We start from the raw sequence: 27,368 nt of genomic DNA, 5'->3' as shown, positions 1-27,368 counted from the left end.
TAATTGATAGACTGTGATTAAAGAAAGAAAAGCCTTATTGAATATTTTGATCCCTTGCTCACATATATTATATATGTTAGTGTATGCTGATAAATATCTGAAGGGTGGCTGCAAGGAGGGTGGAGCCAGACTCTTTTCAGTAGTTCCCAGCGAGAGGACGAGGGGCAATGAGCATAAGCTGGAACACAGGAAGTTCCTTTTAAATATGAGGAAAAACTTCTTTATTATGAGGGTGACAAAGCACTGGAACAGGCTGCCCAGGGAGGTTTGTGGAGTCTCCTTCTCTGGAGATACTCAAAACCTGCCTGGATGCAGTCCTGAGTAACGTGCTCTGAACAATCCTGCTTTAGTCGGGGAGTTGGACTAGATGTTCTCTAACAGTCCCTTCCAACTTTGACAATTCTGTGTGATACACACCTACTAATATTAAAGCAAATATCATATTAAAATAATATTTATAATTTATTTTAAAATATAAGTAATTAAATAGGAACTCGAAGCCTAGTAAGAATTAGGATATAAATGTCTGTGTTCAACATGTTTACAACTGTGGGAATGTAAATTTAGAATCCATTAATATTTCCTAAGGACTGACTTTTTGTCATGCATTAACTGGGATATTGAGCAAGTAGAAGTTTGAAAATACCAAAACTATAGTTAGAGGGACTTCCTCTCATTCTTAGTCAGTTTTGATACCTTAATCTTTCAAGATAGGATATCCTTTGTATTCTTACAAACCCTTTTCCCCTTACATTAAAAATACAGCAGTAGTAGGAAATCCTGTTTTATCAGTAAATCCTATTTTCTGAGAATACTAGAAATGTTTGCAGAGTAATGAGAGGGGCTGAGATGATAAATGGAGAGGTTGTATACACAAACAAATACAATAAAGATAGAATTTTGATGAAACATTTTTAGGCTAGGCAAGCTCGATATCCTTTTCTGGATTCACAGTTTAACTTTACAGAATGTAATATTCGTATTTGTCTCAAAAATTTATGTACTCTTGCAGGGGACATAAAAAACATTCCAACTGAAATCAGCAGTCTGATAAATTTCTCCTTAAAATATAAACATTCAGTTAGGTTAAAACCTGGCGAGCAAATACCACAAATAATTGGAAATACCTTTATAATGTTTCAGATGCTTGCTTAGAGCAATTTAATATGTTTACCCAAGATTTTGAAAAAATACAAAATTATTACTAATAATGTTATTTTCTAGTAAAATTATATGTAACTTCTGAATCTTCCACTCCTACTTCCCAGAAAAATACTATCTAACAACAAAGAAAGTACACAATCAAGGCATAAATCCAAATTAAAAAGAAAAAAGAATAATATACATTAATATATTATATTATATTCACTTTTTTTTTTTTTTTAACCAAATTTTATTAATTAAGAGAAGAGTTATTCCTTAAATGCCTTCCTTTTTCTTTAGTAGTCTCCATAGGATCGTTTTGCAAATCAGTGCACATCTCATTATTGCCTAATTTCATATGTAGTTTCTCAGTGATTATAGTCCAAATGCACAAAGTTTTTAATCTGTCATTTGCATGTTCTGAAATTCATTAAAAGATTGCAATTTTAATCAGATTTACTAGAAGTGCAAAAATGCCATAATTAATTAAAAGTAAATTTGAATTATTATGTTATGGTCAAATATACTGCACATAACCAATGACCAGTTTTTAATAAAGTTTTCTTCCCTGACAAATTAATTTTGATAAGGTTGTGTTCAACCATGAAGCATGATAGCAGCTTTACCATGCCACCTATTTCTGAGATAATGTTGCAGATGGTAGCTTCTCCATAATGCAGCAAGCTAGGAATAATTTATTGAGTTTAATAAGTAAGGTTAAATTTATATTTAATATTATTATTCTATACAACTTACAATAACTAGACACGTTCAAAATCAAGAAAGTATTCTGACTTTTATAATTGTAAGTCTTTTTCTATTCCAGGTTAAAAGGGATGTTTTAAGCATCTTCATTATAAAAATGTTGGGTTTTTTTTAGAATTCAGAAATTTCAAACACAGAATATAGTTTTATTTGTATTTCTGTAAGTTTTATTAAAATATTTTCACTATTGCCTGTAGATATAGGTAAAAAATAAATTTGTCATTACAAAACTTTTGTTCATATTTTTAGCAAGAGGCTTTGCTTTTTCACTTGTTTGAATTGACGTGCATTTTGGTCAGACAAATGCAGAACCTACTGACTGTGGGTACTTTTTTTTACATAGACAAAATGCGTTTCTGCTTTTTTTATTATTTTGAAAGATCTTGAGTTATTTTTTAATATTTTGCTATTACAGGTAAAAGGTTGAAGAGGTTGTTACTAAATTCCAAGTCTGCAAATTTGGTAATTCCCCTGCAACGTATATATACATACATATAAAGATGGGTTCACTTCAGTACTGAATTTCTTCTTCATTGGTTTTGTTCCAAGGAAAATTGATCAAGACATTTAAAAGCTCATGTTTTTAAAAGTGATCTAAGTGATGTAAAATTTGACTATTCAAAAATTCAGCTCACTATTGAAGTATTTTGCTGTTTCTTGTGTGCAGAACCCACTGGAGAGGAAAATTTGTTAATTGCAAGTCACTGGTATAATTCTGTGTCTACATAGATACTTAACTACACATATTTTAATTACATGAGGTAACTTTTAGGTCAGATAAAATGGAGAGACTCTTCAAGAGAAATAAAATTATACCTAAGAGTCTTGTAGACCCTCCAGTGCACTTTCTTGATACGGTGTATCTCTTTGTATACAGCCTATTATAGTGCAAAAAAATGAAAACAAAACAAAACAAACTTCACATACTTACTAAGAAATTTTGATAGAACAATGTATGAATGTGACAGATAAATTGGGTTGCAGATGGGTAAATAAATGATTTTATGACACTGTGGCAAACAGAACCTAGTAATATAAGCAGTAAGTAAGCTGACTCAGTTGGGCTTTCTAGGCTGTGGGGAGAGTAAAGCAGGAGATAAAGTCAAAGTACTGCACTTGATGCCATGCAGTGCATTAACTGGTGGAACTGACAATATACACAGAGGAAGGGGAGGTTTAGATTAGGTACTGGAAAATTTGTTTTCACTGAAATGGTTATTAAACACTGGAATAGGCTGCCATGCCTGCAAGTGTTTTAAAAACATACAGATTCGGTGCTTATGAACATGGTTTAAGCATTGAACTTGGCAGAGTTAGGTTAATAGTTGGTAGAATTAGGTTATGATTTGACAAGATCTTAAAAATCTTTTCCAACTAGAGTGATTCTGTGAGTCCATGTGGTCCTTTTGAAGTGTTTGGCCCTGATTAGCAAAGAGTGGGTAAGAATTTTTTTTATTCATTGATCACAGCTCACAGGTACAGCATGCTTTATTCTGCTCTCTGAGCTGCTAATGTGTCATTTTCTCCACCTGGTTAGTCTATGAGGGTTATTTGAATTCTTGTTTTACTTTAATGTTCTGCGTTTTAAGTACCATGTTTAATGAAGAATGTTTTCTTGGTTAGTTTTGGTTTTATTTTTGTGGGTTCTTTTGTTGAGTTTTTTGTGGGGGTTTTTATGGCTTTTGTTTGTTTGTTTTGTTGGTGTTTTGTTTTGGTTTGGTTTCTTTGGTTGTTTATTTTGCTGTTTTTTTCAGAATAGATTAATTGTGGAATTTTGGGTAGATGGGCAAGACTTCTATTATTCTGTACTGCCCATAGAATTAAGCACTTGCAGTAAAGCACAAATAAAAGGTTTCCTGGAGCTGTAGACAAATCTGGGCAAAGTCCCAGAATAATATTGTGTTTATTTACTGCAATCTATAAATCTCCAGGTTGGCCAAAAACACAGTGGCAGATTCCAATTTTCTAACTCTATGAAGTAAAACACAAAGTGCACACATTTATGGGAATGTTGTTGTGGTTTAATTCCTTGTTGTACAGAATCATAGAATCTTCATGGTTGGAAAAGACTTCTAAGATCACCAAGTCCAACCGGTCACCTGGGGCGGGGGGGGGGGGGGGAATCCGTACGCAGCCTGTTCCAGTGCCTGACTACTCTTTTGGTAAAGAAATTAATTCCAATATCTAGTCTAAACCTCCCCTGATGCAGCTTCCAGCCCTCTACTTATATAGTTTTAGTCACTTGAGAGAAGAGGCCAACAACCACCTCACTGCAACCTCCTTTCAGGTAGTTGTAGAGAGCAATGAGGTCTCCCCCCAGCCTCCTCTTCTCCAAAGAAAACAATCCCAGTTCCCTCAGCCTTTCCTCACAGGACTTGTTCTTTAGACACTTCACCAGCTTGGTTGCTCTTCTCCGGACTCTCTCCAGCAACTCAGTGTCCTTACTCCTATTTCATCTAAAACAAATAGTGATAAAGAAATATTTGGAGATTTGGTCCTCCTGCATCTTCTGGGTATCAAGTAAAAATGCCTAAGCAATCCTTCATGTCAAACAAAGTCTAATGAAAAGTACTTTCTGTAGCCTTTTTTATTTGAACAGGATTAGAAAAGCAGAGATTTATAAATAATAGCAATGATCATAACTTCACAAACAATTTGGGTAATTTTCCTCTCATTGGGGTTATAGTTCAAAGGGCTTCACTTACTTACCCAAGTCATGTGAAAATCATCCATATACCAAGGATTTTATTAAGTGTTCAGTTCCTATCATTAGTAGGAACACCAAACTCTGAGGTTGAATTTTATAACCATTAACTAACATTAGCACCCCAGAAGTCTGGTTAAACCAAATTAAGATGTCTGGCACTCTCTGAGCTAAGTTTTATTACTCACAAGTGGTATAGCAAATGGATTAAGAGTACTGCTTCACTGAGGGGAAAACACAAAAGCATGAACAGCAAAATAATAACTGGCTGTTCCAGATGCTCAAAGTACAGTAGTGAGATTTCCTCTCTTTACTCATCCCCTGATGATGCAACTCCTAGGATAGCCTGTTATTTCTGTGTAATACACAGTTATGCATCACTCACACTACAGAATTCATAATTCTGGGATTCTGTCATCTTGCTTGTTTGACGTTTAATTGCGTACCCTCATTTACCACGCAGCTAAGTCAGCAAAGTGACTTGTCAACCATTTGTTCTACCTAGCTGTTCCAAGCAGCCATGCTTGCTTTAGTTACTATTCTGGCATCTCTAGATGCATAGTTGCTCCTTTATACAATTTTGATAGTCTCTGTAGCTTTTCAAGTAGGCTTGAATTGTGTAAGAAAAACAAATGTTTATAACAGCTATATATGCATACTTAGCAAAAACCCTAAAATTAAAAAAGACCTCTTGAAAGGGACTCAGATGCCTCACCTTGCAAATTCATGACTTTGCTTTCCGAGTCTGTTAACTTCTACCTTAAATTAAGGTCAGCCACTGCATACCTCACACACAGGTTAGTTTGATAGCTCATTTGGGTACTATTTTTCATGTTATTACTGGTATAACATTTTCCTTATTACAATCTTGTTTTGCGGTGTGTTTGGTTTTTGTGTTGGGTTTTTTTTCCTTTGATGTGTTTTTTTAATAAAAAATAAATAAGGAATTCTAGTATGTTAAAAAAACAAAATATAATTTCAACATATGGTAGACCTGTTCGTGGACCCTTCAAATTCTCCTTCTCCTGTCAATCATATACACCAATAGCCTCCCCTTTTTGATCCTTTTTCATCAGAAGCTGCGTGGAAGAGTAGCTGAATTTCAGCCATGTATAGTTGACATATTTATTTTTTTTTACAGTAAGCTGTGTTTTATTTCACTTGCAAATAGCCTTGTGATCATCAGATATTTTAAGTTACATACTTCTGTGAAATATGTGGGACACTACCTCATTACTAAAATTTTATTCTTTTTAATTCTGTAGGTAGCAATTAAGAGGCATTTCATTCTCTGTGTTAAGGATAATTCTCCTAAATAAAAGTGAAAAGAAGTCTCCCCCAAATTCCTTTACTGAGGCAGTTGTTTTTCGTGCAATATTACACTTTGTTCATTAGCAAAAAAGGAAAAGAAATAACCACCTCAGTGTTTTTTATGTATTTTTCTTTATTTCATTGCCAATAGTGATACGCTTTTTTATTTGTTAAAAAACTTGATAAAGCAAGTGTTCCTTGTCATGTACGGAAAATAATTTCCCATTGCTATTTAAATAATTTTAGTTATCAAAGTGGCTAGAATGCACTCGATGCTCCTTGAGTTGAATTTTAGGTATTTCAGGATGACAATTTAACTCATTCATTTAATGTAACGGCACAGAAACTGTAGCTAAGAGCTTTTCCAGGTTTTGGAAAGCTTAGGGCATTTTTCAGTGGTCTTTCTAAGGCCCATCCATTCAAAAATTCACAGAAAGACAGGTTCTTAAGACCTCTGCAAGCAAGTTATTTCTATTCTTCAGGACAAATTTTTCTCTGCATCCCTAGTCACTTGTATTTAATAATGATTCTACTGTATTACAGTTAATGTAGTGTGTAGGTGTATGAGTTTAGATTTCAGTGAAGTTTAACTAAGTAAATAGTTTCCTTGGACAGAACTTGGTTTTTATGTCTAATTTGCAATATTAAAGAGCTAAAAAACCCTAAGGAAAAAGATTTCAAATATATTAGAGCCAAAGAACTGTAGCTGGAGGGTATTTTTTTACCAAATCTTTTCTATATTTTCATGCTTTTTTTCTTTTTATGGAAGGTGATATTAATCTTAAACGCTGATTGACATTTATTTCCTTAGTCCCTAGAGCAGAAAAAAAAATACTAAAATTTAAACTCATTGGATTAGTTCTGTGTAATGTATTTGCACTGTAAAAATATATCCATGGCTTTTTAGAATATAATTTCCATATTTTGGAATGTCTGTTGAACGACTTGACACTTTTTTTTTTCAGATTTGGAATTTTCAGTAGGAGTCAGGCTATCCAATGACTATGTTGCTTAACATGTTATAATTCAGTGATTCTTTCAGTGTTCTGTAAGTGTTTAAGAAAAAAAGAGGTATCATATGCCTAACATGGTATCTGATTTTTCCTCTGAATTATGATTCTTCTTAGAGCATGTACATGACTATATAAGGGAAATTCATGTTTGTAAATAAGCTTTCTGCTGATTGATTTTAGTTTTGACTCTTAGCACTTTTTGTATGATTGCTTATCAGACATATTTTAAGTAGTACCTAAGCTACTAGGATATTATAAAAAATGTAAAAAGCATACATACCAGTTAAAAACAGCTTCAGGTGAAATCACAGAATCATAGAATAGTTTACATTGGGCAACCTATTACAGTGTCTCACCACTCTTACAATGAAAAACTTCTTCCTATTATCTAATCTAAATCTACCCTCTTTCAGCTTAAAATCATTACCCCTTGTCCTATCACTACATCCTCTTGTAAAAAGTCAATCTCCAGCTTTTCTGTAGGCCACCTTCAGGTACTGGAAGGTGGCTATAAAGTCTCCCCAGAGCCTTCTCTTCTCCAGGCTGAACAGGCCCAACTCTCTCAGTCTGTCTGAATAGGAGAAAAGCCTGCATACCGTAGATGTGTTGAGATGAGAAAGACAGGTAACTTGGGAGAACTTATTTTTCTCCCACAGTAATTGAAGCAGAGATTTATCCTTCTGATTTACCCTGCAAGAAACTTTTTTCTGCCAGTACATAGGTACTGAAAAGCCTTACTTGCTGTCTGTGCCCAGTTGTGACCTCAGGTTTTCCTTCAGGTAGGCCAAACTCATCCGTAGGCACTGTGTGGATGGGTGTGGAGGAAGACGATGTCTATTGAGCAAATGGCTTGATTTGAATTGGAATTTGTTGTGGACCAAGTAATGAGTCAGGGTAGCTGTATGGTACATTGTCTGGCAAAGTTATGTCTTCTGAAAGGCTGTATAGAACACATATTCAAGAATAAGAATGGGAAATAGAGTGATGTGGAAGGAAATTTAATAGTGTCAGATCAAAAGAAAAGAAATTAATTAAAAATGCAGATAACTGGTGGCAATGCATATGATGCTGCAAAGGCTATACAAAGTCAACAAGACAGGGAACTTGGATTCTGAAAAATAATGTAATGCATTGCTAAATGAAAATTCTTCCAGTTAACCCAATGGTGATGGTAATGGACAAAGAAGAAAATAACAGGGGAAGCAGGCAGGATTAATTATTTGAAGGGTGATGCTGCAACAGAGATCCTGTACGATATCATAAGACTATAAGGATTTCAGAAAGACTTGATCTAGGAAGCCTACTACCTGACCTTTAGTATAAATCTGTATCAGTTTTGTATGTTGGATCCATAGTCCATCCTACCTTTTACAGAACTTATAATTTGATGCCGGAAAAATATGTGATATTCCAGAATGATATTTGTCTGCACATGAACGTGTCTTTCAGAACTGCGGTTTTCAGACATTTGTTCTGTAAAATTTTATGCCTCTAGTAATTCCAGAGGTATCCATGAGAAAAACAAAACCATTGTTTTATATACCCTAAGCTAATGCTGCTTTACAAACAATATTTCTTCAACAGCACAGGCTACTTCTTAGATTCCAGATGTGATTTGTGATTTTGGTCAGTGAGCAAAACTTTGCAGTTTTTTCCAGTTCTGTTTACTGTAAAAACAAGAGGTTGATCTGGTTTTGCAGTACCTTCTTCATTCTATGATAACACATTGGTGTTTATGGGGATTGTTTCTCCATTTTGAATACTGCCTTCTGCTCATCACATGGAGTCTTAGATATATCGCTTGGCCTGAGATTCATACGTGCATAGAAGAGCTGGACAAAAAAGGTCATATATCCTGAAGTACTAAGCATGAGACTGCTTGTTTATTCAATTTGTTTTGTGCTATTGCATATAGGATTACAAGCATCCTAATTTCAATTATCTTTGAATTAAATTTGTTCGTGTCTCATTTCTGCCCTGCTGTTTGGAAGACTACCTGTCATTTTGAACAAGGATGCTATAATGATCTTGCTATTAGCCAAATAATTTTCTCCATAAATTCCAACACTGCAATCTGCTTTGTGCTAGCTATGGAGATGGTTCATAGGCATTACTGATTCTCTAGCCCTCCAGTCCCAGAATAAATTAATGTATAATCTGCACATTGTCAGCTAAGGAGTTGGCAGGCTTGGAAGCCTCTGCTGCACTTCAGCAGTTTCCTGGCTAGACTAGCACAAAGAAAGCTGAATTGAGAGATTTTCTAAATGTCCACAAATAATTACACTAAAAGCTCTTTTTTTTTTTTTTTTTCTGTTATCCCAAATATTTCACTCTTCCAATCCTGTTAAAGTTCACTCTTCCTTCTTAATCATTGTACCATCATTTGCATAACAGTCTGAAAGATCTATGGCTCACATCACGAAGTTTCTAGTAAAAAGCTTTGCCATCAATATTTAGATACATTATGAACAATAGCTTGGAACTTAACAGCATCTCCTGGAATGTTAGCAGACCAAGTTTATTTCTGGACAGTGTTCAAATACCTCTGTTAGATAAGAGCTTTCAGTTAGGGGACTGACATTATACACATATATAGAAATACATGTGAAAGTGAAGATATAAATATAAGCATTAAAAAATAAAAAATGAACAGACTTCCTCAGGTTAATGAAGCCTGACACATAACTTGTAAATTGAGGAAAGAAAATGGAATTCTGCAACCAAAAAAAACATTTTTCTTTTGAGTTGTATCCCCCTCCTTGTCATCTATTTACTTAGGGAGTTCTGAAGAAGAATTGTTCATGTCTATGTATAACATTTGTCATAGCTATCTCCAAAGATTTCATGTTGCTTAACTCCCATTTCAGCTTCATATGAAAATTTAAAGTAAACCAAAATAGCAAATGAAGATAAATGAACTAATTAAGTCACAGACACTTCTAGCAGGTAGGTAAACAGTCGACACACAATTTTCAGGGTCTGGTAGCAGCCTGCTCAGAGGCTGCAAATGTTGTTGCTACTTAGTTTGTAATACTGTATGTGGGAAATTAAAAATTCAGAAATCAATCAACAATATTTAATGTGAACAAGTATTTGACAAGCAAAGCAGAACTGTCTAAGTTGAAGCATTTTGTAGAATCTGGAACACAGAAAGACTGTTTTGCAGAGCTGGCTGATGAGGATGACTATGAAAGTCCATTTAAGAATAGCATTGAAGTATAAGCTGCCCCAAATAAAGCAAGAAACTCAGGATAGTCCCTTCTTATGGCATAAGCACCAGGCAATTATTTTCAAGTGCCTGAAGAGTTAAGATGTGCTGTATTTCAGGAGTGCACATTGAGTTGATGGGGTGTTTATCATACATGAACCAAGTCTAACATTTTGTAGATGCATGTGAGTATATACAGATTATTTCTTCTACCAAATATGCATATAAATGCATAAAAATGAGAATATTCACACTGAGCTCCTATATAAAAAGAAATGTGTTGTAGATTTGTGTAGATTGTTTTGAAACTCAATGTGTTAAATGTCTGGGTTTAGTTCAGCTTGAGTAGACACAAGAAGTTTTTTACATGGTCATTTTGAATATTGTGTACTATATTGCTTCTTAAAATGTGGATTCTTTACTATCTATATTATCTCATTTATTATTTATATATAATTATATCTATTTTTATATGTATTTATATATTTAATCTTTGTGCAACTGTAGAACTGGTGCAAGTCAAACTAAAATACTACTTTGTCCTTCTGTGTAGGTTATATGTATGTTATATTATTTTCCTTTTCTTTATGAAATGTATCCTGTGTACTTCTCTGGCAATGTAAGTGTGGCATTAAGTGAAGAGTTGTACTTAAAAACATAAACCAGGCTGTTGCTAGACAATTAGGAAGTCTTGTATTATTTGATCACCAGTTCCCTGGAGGCTTCTCTCCAGCTGACTGGCAGGGTTTCCATGGAAACAACAATCCTATTAAAGCCTCCAAAAAGTCCTGACTCTCTCTTGTTTCTCTTCGCACCTCTTTTTTAGTTAGTTTTCTTATTATGTGGCTAATTCACATAACCACCACTTAATTTTTAAAATTTATTTTATGGGGGATTGGAACTAGATTATCTTTAAGGTCTCTTTGTACCCAAACCATTCTATGAGTCTATGATAGTTCCCAAAATGTTTAGAATCTAGGAAGACTGTTTAATGACCAAAGAGTTAAAAAGCTTCCTGTAATACCAACTTAGTGAAGTGGTGTTTACCTAGATTTGGAATAGGCAGGATGTGAGGGATTCCTTCAGCCATCTTCCATACATAAGTCTATGTGTTGATTAATTATCTGGACTACATTTAAGGCCACAAGGGAGAATAAAGAATCTAAGATCTCTCTAATGTTCACTGAAAAAATAAATCATAGAATCATGACATCATGTAAGTTGGAGAGGGTCTTTGGAAGCTTCTAGTCCCATGTTCTGCACAAAGCAAGGTCAACTACAAGAATTGCTTGTGGTCATGTCTACTTGAGTTTTTCGTATCTGCAAGGATGGAGACTCCAGACTATCTCTGGGCCTCTATTAACAGTGTCTAACCTCACTCATAGAAAATTTCTTTTTCCTTATATTGAATCAGAATTTGCCACATTCTAGCTTGTGTTCAGCCTTTCTTGTCCTTTTACTGTTCACCTTGTAGAAGAAATTTGCTCCATTTTATCTGTACTTTCCCATTAAGTAGTTGAAGACAACAGTAAGATCTCTTCCAGATCTCTTCTCCAATCTGAACAGACCCAGTTCTTTCAGCTTCTCCTCACATCAGAACCAAAATCATATCGGCAGACTTAATTCAGTCCATCATACCTACGTCTTTCATGTTGTGGTGGGCTGACCCTGCCAGGTCATGGATGCCAGGTGCCCACCAAAGCTGTTCTATCTCTCTGCCTCCTCAGGTGGACTGGAGAGAGAAAATATAATGAAAGGCTCATGGGGGTATCAGTCAGCAATTACCCTCACAGTCAAAATAGACTCAACTTGGGAGAATTAGTTTAATTTATCAGCAATCAAATTAGAATAGGATAATGAGAAATAAATCTGAATCTTAAAAAAAAATATTCCCTCTATCCCTTCCTTCTTCCTGGGCTCAGATTCACTCCCATGGTCTGCAGTTCTTCCCTAACAGCTCCAGCATGGGGCCCCTCATGGTGTCACAAGTCCTGCCGGAAAACCTGCTAAAGCATAGGCTCCTCTCTCCCAAGGGCCAGTCTCCTTGGGTGTATCCACATACTCTGATGTGCAGTCCTTCAGGGGCTACAGGTGTATATCTGCCCCACGGTGGAGCTGTGTGAGCTACAGGGTTCAGCCTACCTCACCATGGTCATCACCATGGGCTGCAGACGAATGTCTGGTTTCTGAAGCACCTCCTACCCCTTCTTCTTTAGTGAACTTTTCTCTCTCATATTCTTACTCCTCTCTATGGGTGCAATTGTAGTTGCTGTTGTGCAGTTTATTTCCCCCATCTTAAATATTATCACAGACAGTTATCACAGAGGGGCTACCATTGTTGCTAAGGGGCTTAGCCTTGGCCACCGGCAAGTCTATCTTGGAGCTGGCTAGTGTTAGCTCTCTCAGACATAAGGGAAGCTTCTGGTAGCTTCTCACAGGAACCAATCTTGTAGTTGCCCTGCTACCAAAACCTTGCCACATAAAGGCAATACACACATACAGGGCTTTTAAAGCAGATATGGTGCACCTTGAAAGTTCCTACTTCTCATAAAAGATTAAAAGAGTTGAAGGTGGTCAGCTCAAATATAGAAGTGTACTGTGTAAGTATATAAAAAGTTAAGTGAGATGTCCAGTTCCATATGTTCAGTAGTTCTTTAAATGCGAAGACAGAGAAGTTGCTGGAAAAATGTATCTCAAAGTACTAGACTATGAATAAGGAGGCGCATGAGAGAAGACACAGCAGTCAAGAAGATTCTGAGACTATTCGGCACTTGTCAATGTCAACCCATAGATGGGACAGAATACAAAATAATATGTAAAAAAATACAGAGATTATAGGGTATTGATAAAAGGAATAAAAGAGGTCAAAGCTGAGGCACACTAAGTAATTACTTAGTTCTGTTCAGCCACAGGTCTAGTGGTTGGCTGTATCACAAAAAAGTAATAAAAATATTGAGTAGTAGAACTTGAAATTGCTGGTGCTTTCCCAACTGTGGATTTTCAGCATGGTATGATGTATTCACATTGCAGTATTTTCTGCAGTGGGAGCAGTAATTTATATCTATCCAGCTGCTTATTTTCATGAAAAATTTTGCAGTCTTTAATGTAAAATTTGCTTAAGGTTGGGCTATGGAATCAAAAGCTGTTGGAGTGAGAAGAAGTCAAGCTGAAATTCTTAGTGTTTGTAAAATCAATTTCACATCAAGTTTCAACAATGCAGTCCCAGGCTTCTCTTGTATTTTGCAATACAAGTAATCATACACATATTTAATTTATACAGCAATAATTTATGCTGTTATTGAATTATTTAACTTTCAAGTCTGCACTGTAATGTAAGGAATGTTTTTCTTTGATTCCAACTGTCACACTGACATCATGATGAAAATATGCATTTTATTACTGTATTATTACATGGTGTGCATTGAGAATTGTCACTTAATGCCAGTATTCTGGGAGCCAATGAATTTGGCAATATGACTTTTCTCAGCCACTTTATTGTTGCTTTTCTTTGCTGCTCTTGCACTGAAGATGCCCCAAAACATAAACGGAATTGAAATTGCATCATTGATATTAACATCCAAATAATTTTAGAAATTTAAAAAATATTTTTATATCAAATCTAGCATGTTGACTTAGGTGTATCTAAACACCTTTACTGAGCAAAAATTTTGCTTTCGTAAATCCTGTGTAATGCCATAGGTTCAGGTGTAATATCACAATATGTCAGTACACATACCATCCCATCCTCTTAATAGATAATATGATGTAACAAGTACTGGATGAGAAGTGTTGCAACTGAATAAATATGTTCACATGCATATATCAGGGGCTTAGAGTCTCTTGTCACGGAGTGTTTAGAAAACTGACATACCAAACCAATTTTAAACTAGAAAACTGTATTTTACTAAATCCACTTCTTTGCACATATTGTGCAAACAGTTCTTACAGATTATTAATTAGCGTAATGATTTAGACTAAACTGCTAAGTTTTGAAAACATCCTTGCCAGTCATTCTTATGTAATTGTCAGAACATTATTTTGCAGATACTTGTGCTTATTTTATCTTGTAAATTGTTTTACTTCAATGCCTCCTATGTGTAGCTACAAATATCTGTTCCCTTTGGTGATCATATTGCTCATGTAAAAATTCTTTGTTGTGTCTTTCTGTGGCATCACAACATCACAAAAATGCTTATGTCCTACTCGTAATGCCATTACACTGGTTACTCTGTTTCATTGCACTTATAATGGGGTTCAGGGTAAGAGATTAATACACTTTTAATTTATGGGTCTTACAGGTCTCTGCTGTACCTACAGGAGTTGGAGGGAAAAAAATGAAAAATAAAAAAATTCTAAATCTCTCACTGACTTCCTATTCAGTAGGAAGTTCATGATACTGAGTTAAGATGTCTGTATTCACTCTCTTTTGATATTTATTTCACCCAGACACTTGCATAGCATGGATCCAATTTATTCTAATATTCCATTTTCAACACCCCAAAAATAAATAAGGATGCATTACCATGTATGATAGCAGGATACCTGAAAGCCTAATTTTAATTACCTTTATCAGGAGAGCATTTTGGCAGCAACAATGTGTATTCAGCATTTTTAATACCTTGAAAAAGTTGTAAACTTAATAAGAAAGAGGATATTTTGAAGGCTTTGTAAAATTGAATAGTTTAGTGTTAAAACATTTTATCCTTTCAATAGGAGGTGTACTTTTTGTCTGCAATTCAAACTAAATAATGTGGGCTGGAGGTATGAATCCCCTTACCTGGTGTACTGTGGTCAGCTGGTGAGGAGTTCATCTTCTTCAGAGTAACCTCTATAGCATCTGTTTTAGATTTGTGACGAAAACTGTGTGGATAACACAGCAATATTTTAGCTATTGCTGAGCAGCACTTACACAGCCTTCAAGGCCTCCTTCTCTGTTTCTCACTGCTCCTACCTCCCTCAGGAATTAGGCTGAGGGTGGACAAGAGGCTGGTAGAACACACAGCTGGGCCAGCTGACCCCAGCTGATGAAAGAGCTATTCCATCCCTTATAACATCATGCTGAGCAATAGAACTGCAGGGAAAGGCAGAGTTTTCTCAAAGTAGCCATAGCTCAAGGACTTTGCACTGGATGGCTAGTTGCATCACTTGGCTTTGTTAGTTGTGGTGGGTTTTTTTCCTTCCCTTTTTCCCTGCCACCTGAACTGAAAAGAAAACAAAGGGAAGAATTATTTTTTCAGAAAACAAAGGGGAAAATTCTTTTTTCTTGCTCTAGATATTCTATTAGATTACGTACAAGGAAGTTAAAAAAATACTATGCTAATTTAGAAAATACATGTTCTTCATTCTTGATTTTCGATTTTTTTTCCCTATTTCTAAGCTATCACAGAAATGATATGAGAACTTATTTTGGGACCCGCGAAGGTAATCAAATCCATTAGACCTCTCAAAACTGACTTGAAAGGCAGACATATTTGCTTAGAGTCTTGTTCAGTTCATTTTAAGAGAGTGAGCTAAACTTACTCTTTTAAAGATCTCTATGGATTGAGGTTCCACAGCATCTCAAGATAACCTGATATCATGGTCAACCACTCAACCACAGTTTTTTTTAATTACCAATGTCTAAGTGGAATACTCTAATTTACACTTTGCGACCATAGTTGCTTGTCTTTTTGCTGTGCACCCTGCGAAAAAAAAAACACAAAACTGACTCCATCTTTTCCATAGCTGCCTTTTATGCAGTCAAACATTAGATATTCTGTCCGAATAAGTAAAAAATATTTAAATATTTAAACTGTTTTTGCTTGTTTGTTTATTTGCTTCGGGATTTTTGTTCTTTTTTTGGGGGGAGGGAGGGTTCTGTATATGTAAACATTTTTCTTTCTGAGTCTGCTTCTCAAATATAATAATTATGAACAAGATTTAAAATAAAGAAGGGGTTTTATTTTTTAAAATACAGTAAACATGTTTATAGCCGCGTGTCACAGATATAAACACTTCTTTGAAGACACATTGTTCCAGCTGAAATCATCATGGATGAAGAGGATGCATACCTTGTATATAAATAAAGCCAAGATTTTATTGCTAGCATAAGGTAAATTGTAACAGTTTAATCATTACCAGTCTGGAAATAATTGTTTCAGAAAAGAGAAGAATAATAATGCACTTATAATTGTTATCCCATGGCTTGAGTATGTTGTGTCAGTGCTAGTAATGAAGTAAGCTTGTGAATAAACTTTCCAACTCACAAATTTCAGCATCAGAATCAGCTAAAGATTTCGTCCTACCTTAGGGATTTAATTGGGAGATTAGATAAAATAATCATACTGCACCTGTTGTTCAGATCCTGACACATCATATTCGTTCCATAACTCTTAAGTATGTTAGGACAGCTATGTCAGAGTCCTGAAAAAGAAGACACTTGTTCTACTGTTTGATCATAGTCTTAGACTCTTTTCACCAAGATGTACACAGGTATGAACAGAGCTGCCTGAGGCAGGAGCATGGATGTACTAGGTTTCCTCTATAGGTCACCACAGAAAAGGAGGTACTTCCTGTGGACAATCCTGTTATTAACTCTAAGGAGAGACTTTAGATTTTGTTCTTATCTCTAAATCCAAAGGAATGATGAAGTGATTGTTCATAGCTTAACTGTTTCTGTTAGGTAAAGCCATCCTCTGGGCCTAGACAGTCAGAATTTACGCAGGCATTTGCCCTTCTTTGGCTAGGTCTGATTTTGTTTTGGTTTTTTTTGCCTTGACGTATCTCAAATGTGTGAGCTGATGCTTTGAAATGCTTTGATCTTTTTTAGAGGTAAGTCACATAAGGACAACTCATAAGATTTAAGAGTTGTCAGGTGACAACTATTACTTAAAGTTAAAATGTGTCCATCATACAGTTTTGTCAAATATTTCTATCTATTATATATTCAGGGATTTTTGAGAAATGATACATTTTTCTAACAGGTACCTGCCAATTTAACCGTAAGTTGATTTTTTAGACAACAATATAAATTCTTCAAAATTCTAAGCAGGTATTATTAAGAAATGAATTTAAAACTGAAAAATTGGTAACATGATGTACCTGATAATAAAATAGACATTAGTAATTTTTATGACATGAATGAAGAGAAACCTAAAAGTCTATGGATTCATTGAAATTTCAATTTCCAATTTGCAATACTGTTTCATTAAAATGCTAACAAAAATATCTATGCTTTTTTGGGTTTGGTGAAAGAATCTTTACTTTTTTCCCTAATGTATCCAACTTGGTAATATTTGTTAATATGGGATTCAGAAATTTAAATATTTAAATATTTATTGAAATATATGGAGATTTTTCAAAAGCATGGCTTTTGAGATGGCAAGGAGGAAACTCAAGCAGTGATGAAGCAGTAACCCATTTTCAAGCAGCTCTTAAATGAGAAGTGATTTGTTGTAAAGAAATTCAAGGAGGGAGTTTGAATGACATTTGAATCTCTGAAATTATATGTTTACAGACCTCTCTGGGCAATCTGTTCTGCTTCTTGACAGGACTTATCATGAAGAAGTTTCTCCTTATATCCACTGTGAACATCTGTTCAGGCCCATTGCCTCTTCTTTTCCATGCACCACTGTAAATAACTTGTTTCTGCCGTCTCAATAGACTCCCTGTAGGTCCTGGGGGCTGCTGCTGGGCCCCCCTGAAGCTGCCCCATCTCTGGACTGAACTCACCCTGTTCCTTCAGTCCCCTCAGAGCTCCAGTCCCTTATTGGCTAGTGATCTTTTGAATTCGCTCCAGTTTATCCATGTCTTGTCTGTCTTCTTGAGGCAGTGCAGAGTAGGGGAGGGGGAGAGGAAAGGGGTGGTTGTGCAAAATTGTCTTATGTATTCTAGAAGTTATGAAACCCAAAACCTAACAGGATTTAAGAAAGGATTTGAAAATATATCTCCCCTTTCCAACATGACTCTGAAACCCACATCCTTTTCTTCAGCCTGCTCTCACATCAGAAACTTTTAGCAGTTTCTTGGATTGAAATAAACTCCTCAGAACTCAAAAAAAGTTTTTATTTTCCACCATCTGGTGTGGTTTTATGCTATGTATTTCTGTATTATCTCCATCTGTATGATGGGTTGACCTTGGTTGGGGGCCAGGTACCCACTCAGCTGGTTCCTCAGTCCCTCTCCTCAATGGGACAGCAAATTAATACAGATAGAAAACCTCATGGGTTGAGATAAGGAGATCACTTATCAGTTACTGTCACAGACAAAATAGACACAACTTTGTGAAGATTAATTTAATATATTGCCAATAAAAATAGGGTATGATAGTGAGAAACAAAGACAAAATGAAAACACACTTCCCCCACTCCCTGTCTTCCCAGGCTCAACTTCACTCGTTCATTCCTGACTCTTCACTTTCTTTCCCTGGAGTGGCACAGGGGAATAGGAAATGAGGGTTTTAATCAGTCCTTAACACACTTTTGCCCTTCTTCCTCTCACAGTTTTCCCTGTAACAGCATGGGGTCTATCCCAGTACTGCTCCAACATGGGTCCTTCCCACAGGCTGCAGTTCTTCAACTTCTTCAATGTGGGTTCTTGCCATGGGGTATATTCCTTCAGGATCAGTGTGCTCCTGTGTGCGCTGTTCTCCATGAACCACAGGTACTGTTAGGAGAACCTGCTCCAGCATGGGCTCTCCACAGGTTGCAGCTTCTTTTAGGGCTTATCCACATTCTGCTGCATAGGTTTCTCCACAGGCTACATTGTGTATACCTGATCCACTGCAGTCCTTTAATGGCTTCAGGGGAACATCCTACATTGCCACAGTTCCCTGGCTGCAAGGGAACCTCTGCTCCAGTGCTCCCTCCTTTTCTTCAGTGATCCTGGTGTCTGCACGGTTTGTTCTCTTAGTATTTTTTACCCTTTCTTAAATATGTTATCACAGAGGTGCCACCAGCACTGCTGATTGCCTCAGTTTTGGTAATTGTTGGGTCTGTGTTGGAGTCACTTGGAACTGGCTCCTGGGTTATGAATTCCCAGGTACAAGACCTTACATGTCTCCCCATTGAACTTCATAAGGTTTCTGTTTGCCCACTCCTCCCATCTGCCCAGGTCACTTATGAAGATGTTAAACAGCACTGGGCCCAGTATCAGTCCCTATGGAACCTCACTTGTTTCCAGTTGCCAGTTGGAGGAGGAACTATTTTCTATCACCCTCTGGTTATGGTCCGTCAACCAGTTCCCCACCCCACTGCACAGACCACTTGATAAGGCCATAACTAGTCAGTTTCTCCAAGAGGAGACTGTGGGGGACCGTATCAAAAGCCTTGGAGAAGTCCAGGTAGACGATGTCCACCAGTCACCCTGCATCAGCCTTTTGAGTTACTTTGTCTTAGATGGTGATCAGGTTTATCAAACACATTTTGCCCCTGGTAAATCAATGTTGGCTTTTCCCAATCACGTGCTTCAATTGACTTGTGACTGTCCCCAGGAGGATTTTCTCCATGACTTTCCCAGGGACTGAAGTGTGACTAATGGTTCTATAATTACCTAGGTCCTCCTTTGGACCCTTCTTAGGGATGGGGGTGACATTATCCTTGGTGTGTCCTTATATACAGCTACATGTTTCCTCCTGTGTTCCCATTTGTACCCCATGCAGCGTCCTGTCCCTTTCAGCAGTTCCTCTGTGTCTCCCATTTTGTCACACATAGAGTCAGCAGAGCCAGCCTGAATTGGCTGTGAGCATCATGGGGCAGCTTATAGCATTCTCCCACACAGGTGCCCATGCAGGACCCCTGCCAGTTTGGCCCAGTACAGGACTGCAGGTAGGCATGAACTGTGTGGGTTGTGGTAGTGTTTTCCCCGTGTCATAGCTCACTTGTGTGGGTCTATCTCAAAAGAGGCAGGTTAGGAGGCAATTTATTTCATTTAACTTCTGCTAGAGCTTCCTCGCCTTTTTAGCTACAGATGCTATTGAATTTTTAGCTGGCTGTCAAATCTGTATAAATTTTACAGCTATACTGACCATACAAGTGCAAAGAGAAGGATTTGTGGATGTGAATACTGTAAACTTATAATAATCCTTGGGTTTAATTTGTATTTAAAATCTGTGTGATTTACAAATCACAACACAAAGCCATAGACAATGACACTTCCATACATCCCCAAGAAATGTTTTATGTCCCTCTCTTCAAAAGCTGGATGAATTTTATGTAAGTCATTAATGACAAATCCTCAACAAAGCTATCCTTAAAGATTTTCAGTTGATGGATGTTTTGTAAAAGTTTCATTTAAACTGCTGAAAGCTGTTAGGTTATTCTGTGAATAAATTATGAGGAAAGGCTGACATTTTTTTGGTTTTTTTGTTATTTTTTTGTTTGTAGAAAAAAAACAACATATCAATGTTTTCAGAAATTATGTATATTTATATATTCATTAGATTTTGAATTTTTAGAATGTGTCAAAATAATAAATAAAACACATAATATGCATTACACTGCATTTGCATATGCCAAAAGGCTTTCAGACCTGGTAAGCAGGTGCTAAGTTTATTGGGATTGGTGGTCAAAGCTTGCAGGTTTATTGGGGAACAGGATGGACAGCAAGCATGCCTGGGGCTGGGTAATGGGAGATTTTCTAGCACCATTTTTGAGGAAGTAGGGTGAACAGAGACACATCTTAAGTGCCTTTACACTGTAAATTAATGTGCAATCTCGGATCAATGACATCATTAAAAACACAGAGCCATAGCAGAACAGCTAGCACCACTGAAGTCTGTCTCATCCCACTCCGTGGGTTTCGAGGAAGCTGACTCTTTGTACCCCAAAAGTGCTCAAGTCCCATATGGAGAAAGTTAAATCTCAAGTAAAATTCTCTAGATGGGTAGTTTGTGTAGATGCATGCATAAGTGCATGTGTTTGCTATGCAGAAAAGGTAAAGTAGTTTTTCACCATATTAGTTGAATCAGTACTTCGTGTTACATGTTTGCCTATATTAAAGTTGAAGAGCACTCGAGTTTCTCAAATAATTTATTGTTTTCTAATGTAAAGATCTTTTGTGACCTTCAGATGAAACGTAGTTATGTGATATTTAAGAACAGTAATGTGACTGTAAAATGCTTAAAAGGACATTGATAGAGTGCTGATTCCTTTAGATTCCTTAGCTAATTTATCTGAAATAAGACTGTCTAAAGCTTGAAAGAGCAGACAGCACTACTATGTCTGAGATTGTACCTGAACTACACTGTGAGGAATAGGCATTGAATTTCGCAGTCTCTGTAGCTAACATAACAGTATTGAGGAGATTACTGCAGATCGTCTCATCTTTTCTTGATAGATTTCTTCAAAAGTGACTCATCTTCCCCAGACTTTTATTGACTACACTATTGCAAAGATCACTGTTTAAACTTGGAAAGTTGCTGTACTCTTTTTTCTCACGTTATTTTCCAGCATAGATAACAGATGTCTGTTACTCTGTGATGAGTTGAGTTTTGCATTTAACTGTTTGGTAGACTATAAATATCTAGATAGATAAGATTAATGATACATTGTGTGCCAGATTAAAACTTGATCTGCTGTGCAATCTCATTGAGTTCTTGTTGAGATCCATGAATTTGCGCGGTCTATAAATCACTGATAACATTGCCTGTCTTTGATCATCTATCTCCTTGAAAATTACACTTCAATATTTCTGCAAAATTATAGTATTACTGAAACTTACATGAATAAAGAGAAAATTTAAATAAGACTTAACTAGAAAAGTGTATTTTCAAAATTTATTACGAAAAAGGAACAGAAACAGCAAACCAGGAAGATGGTTAGAAAAGAAAAAAAAAAAAAATTTAAATGCATACTCATTTTTACATATAATACAGTTTTAAAGAAAGGGTTTTTTGTTTTTGTTTTTGTTTTTTTTTAAACATGTATCTATATATCTAAATCAAAAAATGGTGTGTGGCCACAAAAAGCAAAAAAAAACCAAAACCCAAACCCTCAAAATCTTTGTAGTCTCATAATCTTCACTTACATCACAATATCACTGATACTCCTTGTATATAAGAGTCCTTATACATATTCAAATATAGATCTTAATTTGAATTCATAATACCTTGAAAAGCTTTTCAAAGCCAAGTCCCCAGTTGCATATCACTTTGAATAATCTTCCCATTTCAGCATACGGTTAAGATCAGAGAAGTCTGTTTGAAAAAATTACATCTTGGCAGTATGCTCATTTTTTGCATTTATGCCTTCATATAACTTTTGCAAGTTTGTAAGTTAGATAGATTTTCCCAGCCCATGACAAAATAAATTTAATTTAAAATATGGTTGAGATATATTAGAAGTAGATATTTTTAAAAAAGGTCATCAAAGTTAGCTATGTATTTGTAATTATATAATGTAAAATTCTATCAAGTCTTTAACCAAAGTATTGTCTTCTCATCATTCCTGTGAGTGTATTTCTCCATATTTGGCAACTGGAAATCAGAAGAACAGGGATGGACACTTAATTATTTCAAAGTACTTGCTGCTGTTCATGTATTACATTTTGATTGCAGTGAGTGTAGCGTTAGGTATTTAAGTATCTTTGAGGACCCCCACCTCAGTGGTTTGTCAGAGGTAATTCAGAAAGTTGTGGAAAGGCAGTGAAAGAGAGATTCTTTGGGTTCTGTACAGAAATCACTGCAAAGATTATATTTTCTCACTTTCTTCCTTTTTCATGTATTAATGGACTTGTTGCACATTGAGAAGAGGGGCCACTGTTAGTCTTCATAAATATTCCATTACCACTTATTCTTTTGCTTGTAATGTTTCATAGCTGACATCCAACCTATTATTCTCTTTCAGTATGATACAAAATGCAGGTGCTAAATGTAGATTGCACACAATTACTACATTTTCTTCAATTTGTCAGGGTCTTACATACTATGAATGGTAGAACTGTCAGCTTAGGTGTTTGTCCATTTACTTGAAGATCAATTTTTTTTCCAAGTGGCTTCACAACTTAGGGCACTGAATATTTTTATGGAAACTAATGTTTGGTAGACTTCTCCCAGATGTGAGCTTTACCTGAGAGGATCTGACTGTAACAAAATAAATCACATGCAAATGATATTGTAGGTGGAGGAATATAGAAACACAGCACTGTGTTTCTATTATTTATTATGTTTACAGCACTTAAATGTAGTTTGTTACATGAATTATAATAAAATACATTATAATTTTCTGGGTCAGTTTGCTGATGGTAGCAAAATCACATTTTGGCAAAAATCTCTAAACACATGTGGCTCAGAAATAGCACACATACTCATTGACACAGCTTGTTTTTTAACACAGTCCTTCTGTATCGGTTGCTGTGCTGGTTTGGTTTTGCGGGATTTTTGGTAGTGGGGGAAGGGCACCAGGAGTGGCTCCGGTAAGGAGCTGAGAAGCTCCACCTGCTCCAAAACCAGCCAAGGAGCCATTAGAGGGACAATAGATGCGCCTCAGCGATTAACATACGAAAGAACTGAGATAAAACTTGAGAAGAGCGAGCAGTTAGAGAGAAAAGAGCTGTGCTGGAGGGGTGAAGGGCAGTGTTTGGGTGAAGATTCTATTGGTTAGCGAGGAAGAAGGGGAAGAAGGTGCCCAACCAGGCGTTTCCCTGTAACCCATAGCGAGATGGCAGCTGTCCCCCTGAATTCATGGAGGAATGTGGTGGAACATTCCCTGAAGGTGCCAGGAGGGGTGAACTTGGCCAGTGGACTCCGCTTATGCAGCTTTGGAAGACCCCGGCGCCAGGGGAGTTTGTTCCTGAAGCAGCTCATGGCTCTGTGAGAAGCCCAGGCTGGAGCAGCTCCGGACCTGGTGGGAAGGACTCACGAAGGAGAGGTTCACGGAGGACTCTTTCTCACGGGAGGAACTCCGTGGGGAATCAGGGAGGGACTGTAAGGAATCTTTCTTCCTGAGGAGGATGGCATGGCAGGAACCATCAGCGTGTGAACTGACTCTAAACCCCATCCCCTGTCCCCCTGTGCTGCTGGGGGGAAGCAGGGAGAGAAACCGGGAACAAAGAGATTTGGGCCCGGGAAGAAGGGAAGGGTGGGGTAACATACGTAAGCATTGCTCTGTGTTGTCTGTGTCCTGTGTGTGTTTGATTGGTGTGAAATTAAATTATTATTTTCCTAATTTGAGTCTGTTTTGCCTGGGACCTTAATCGGTGAAGAACCCTCCTTGTCCTTTATCTCACCCCATGGGCTTCTAGTTGGCCTTTGTGTCCCCATCCCACAGTGGGGCAGGGGGGGAAAGTTGAGTGAGTGCCCATGTGGCTGTTTCTTTGTTGTCGTGTTGGGCCCCAATTTTTAGTAAAACGTTTCATATATTATTAGGAACTAGGAAAGGTTTCTCTTATGATGCATTTGTGAAAAGCCATAAAATTACTTATGCAGTACAATACTTTTAAAAGAGCCTTCTATTTTGGAGGCTGAGAAAAAAGCTATTCTAAGTCTTCAGTCTTGCATGATACTCTTAGATTTTCAGCTTTTAACTTTCAGCTATTTCACATGCTATTGCTTGTCCTTCCAGTTTTCATAAGATTCACCAAATTAGCTATAAAAATGTACCTGTAAGAACTTTTCCAAATCAGCACTGGATAGAACATATTTCAATCAATATTTAAAAATCAATATACTGATTCTTCAAAATCATTCAACCAGTATGTTACCTGTTATTTTAATGGACCTTTTACTTCTGTGAACTAACAATTAAAATTTCTCCTCATTGTCCTTAATGCATGAAAGTAAAACTTCATCATTACCTTTTTAATATTTTTTATTCCTTTAAGAGTAAAATACGTGAACCTGTGATATAATTAGGTTTCTCAGTTTTATTGTATTTAGTGGATGCTAATTGCACTTTCTAAATAATAAGCTTAAACTCATGTTTTTAGTTTTTCTAAATGCTCATATAATAAGTTAGCAGAATTTTTAAAAGACAAAATCTGGTGCTTTAACCATCTTAACTACTGTAATTAAGAGGTTTCTTATAATCTTACGTTTTTTTTGTTGTGTTAGAACTGCAAGAACTGTTACAAGTGAGTAGTGTATCAGCATTCTTTAAAGCTTTTGTTCTGTGATACTCCTTCAAAACTGTTTTGTCCTAGTAATACTTTTTTTCAGCAATGTACTAGTTTTTCAGGCTCTAGGGCAAGTTTGATTCATGTTAGCACTCTGATTAAGCAGAAACAAGAATTGCTTTTCCATTATGCTTCAAACACTGGATAATAAACTGTATAAGTAATGTGACAGGTATTTCCATCTAGTAACACAGTATTTGTGTGAAGTTATTTGAAAAGTATTGTCATTTTTGAAAGCAGTAACACTAGATTCACAGTCAATTTTGTTAGCTCACAGGAGAAGATGTTGACATGAGATCCTCAAAAACAGTTTTGGACTTACGGGATGTATATGCAGCATTAAAATAGAAGATTCATAACATGTCATGTTTCCTTACCTTAGTGAAGGAAATCTGTGAATTACTATTTGAGAATTGTTTTCTTGTCACACTAGTTCTGTTTATGTTAAGGTCTTATTTTGTAACTCTCCAATAATTACCTAATTTATTCAGCATAAGACTGTAGAAAGCAGAGCATCGATTAAATGTGGTAAAAGAAAAAAGAAAAAAAGAAACAAAAAAAAGGAAAGTATGTGGAAAGATAACTTTTGTTACTTTTCATTTGTCAATATAAAATGTTGAGCAAAACCAAACATTCACTCCCCTCCTGCTCTGGCTAACTCAGAGAGACATCCAAGCTCTTCATGAACTCAGGGAGGCACATTTCCATCACCAGTTAATCCACTCACCCATTTACAGCTGTTTACCTAATACAAAGGCCACCCTCCTGTCCTCTTTGTATTGCAATAAAAGTGATATTTTTTGCAACAGCTGTGCTTAGTCTCACCTTGCATTATTCCCTGAACTTTATGGGCAGATCACCTTTGCCCATCTCTGAGCCTTCTTCCATTTTAGTGTTAATTGCTGTATTCATAGTCACAACTGATAAATAATTCGTTGTGATAATTGGTCAAATAGTGTCATGATTATTCACATATCATACAAAATGTATTTCTATGGTCATATTTGAAAAACTTAATTTACTGAAATTTACACCCATTAAAATGACTGCTCTAAACATCTTAATTGTGAAAGTGTCTTTCGCTTTTGGGAAATCACCCATGAATGGCTTTATTTTGGAAACTGATCAGCTGTTTGAAAATTAGAGAAATATTATTGGAAAACAAACATCACAACGTGATCACTAAAATAAAATACAGCTATACAATAGCATAAGATGGGTGGGATTCTTATGCTTAATATTTTCACTATAATGTGCTGCACATCATGTGTCAGACTGCATATGATAGAGATTAAACTTGAGTTGCTTTATGAAAACATTTTTGGTTAGAGCAAAAGAGGAAATAATGAAATTTTTGCATGCTGTTGTACAGGGAGTGAAATAGTGCTAACCTCAATCACAGATAGTAGATTGTACAAATATGTTCTGGCACTAGTATAACAGTTTTAAAATAATAGCAGTCTGAAGCAGTTACTTGTTAATACCTTATAAGTATTCCTAGTGTAACGTTAAAAAATCTTAAGCAATTGTTTAACTTAAAGGAAATAAACATCTATTTTCAACAGGAATTCTTAGGTTCCTAAGGGGTCATTTTAATTACAGTTATCATTTTTTTTTAACAGCTGAGGATGCATGTGGAGGAACTATGAGAGGATCCAGTGGTATAATCTCGAGCCCCAACTTTCCTAATGAATATCATAATAATGCGGATTGTACATGGACAATTGTGGCAGAGCCTGGAGATACCATCTCTCTCATATTTACAGATTTCCAAATGGAAGAAAAATATGATTATTTGGAAGTAGAAGGTTCTGAACCACCTACAATATGGTAAGTCAAGTATTGGCAAATTTAATGTGGTAAAAAAAAGGAAAAGATTATGAGACATGGAAGGATAACTTAGGTTATTTTTCCTTTTTTCAATAGATAACCTGCTGAAAAAAAACCCTGCAACAAAACACCACAATAACAATTGTTACTATGGTATATATGTTGGTATTCTAATCCCAGTTGTAACATACTGTCCAGATACATACCAGAGATGTAACATTAAGATGAAAAGCAATGTAGGCTCATTCACCTCTGTTTCACTCTGAGCTGAGTAGACACAGCACTTTTTGGTTTGGGTTTTAGTCCC

At 36.2% G+C, this 27,368-nt stretch overlaps 1 protein-coding gene across 2 annotated transcripts in view; it reads left to right on the top strand.

The window, feature by feature from the left end:
- Positions 1–27,368, top strand: part of CSMD3 (CUB and Sushi multiple domains 3) — a 545,585-nt gene that overhangs the window by 158,838 nt on the left and 359,379 nt on the right. For both annotated transcript variants that reach the window (XM_009995351.1, XM_009995350.1), the window contains exon 5: positions 26,854–27,061. In XM_009995351.1, coding sequence (XP_009993653.1) covers positions 26,854–27,061 — 208 coding nt within the window. The remainder of the gene's footprint in view (positions 1–26,853; positions 27,062–27,368) is intronic.

This window comes from Chaetura pelagica, unplaced genomic scaffold, assembly GCF_000747805.2.
Source record: "Chaetura pelagica isolate M959 unplaced genomic scaffold, ChaPel_1.0 scaffold53, whole genome shotgun sequence".
Lineage (NCBI taxonomy): Eukaryota > Metazoa > Chordata > Aves > Apodiformes > Apodidae > Chaetura > Chaetura pelagica.
The sequence above is the reverse complement of the archived record's forward strand: the minus strand, read 5'-3'. Positions and strand labels throughout refer to the sequence as shown.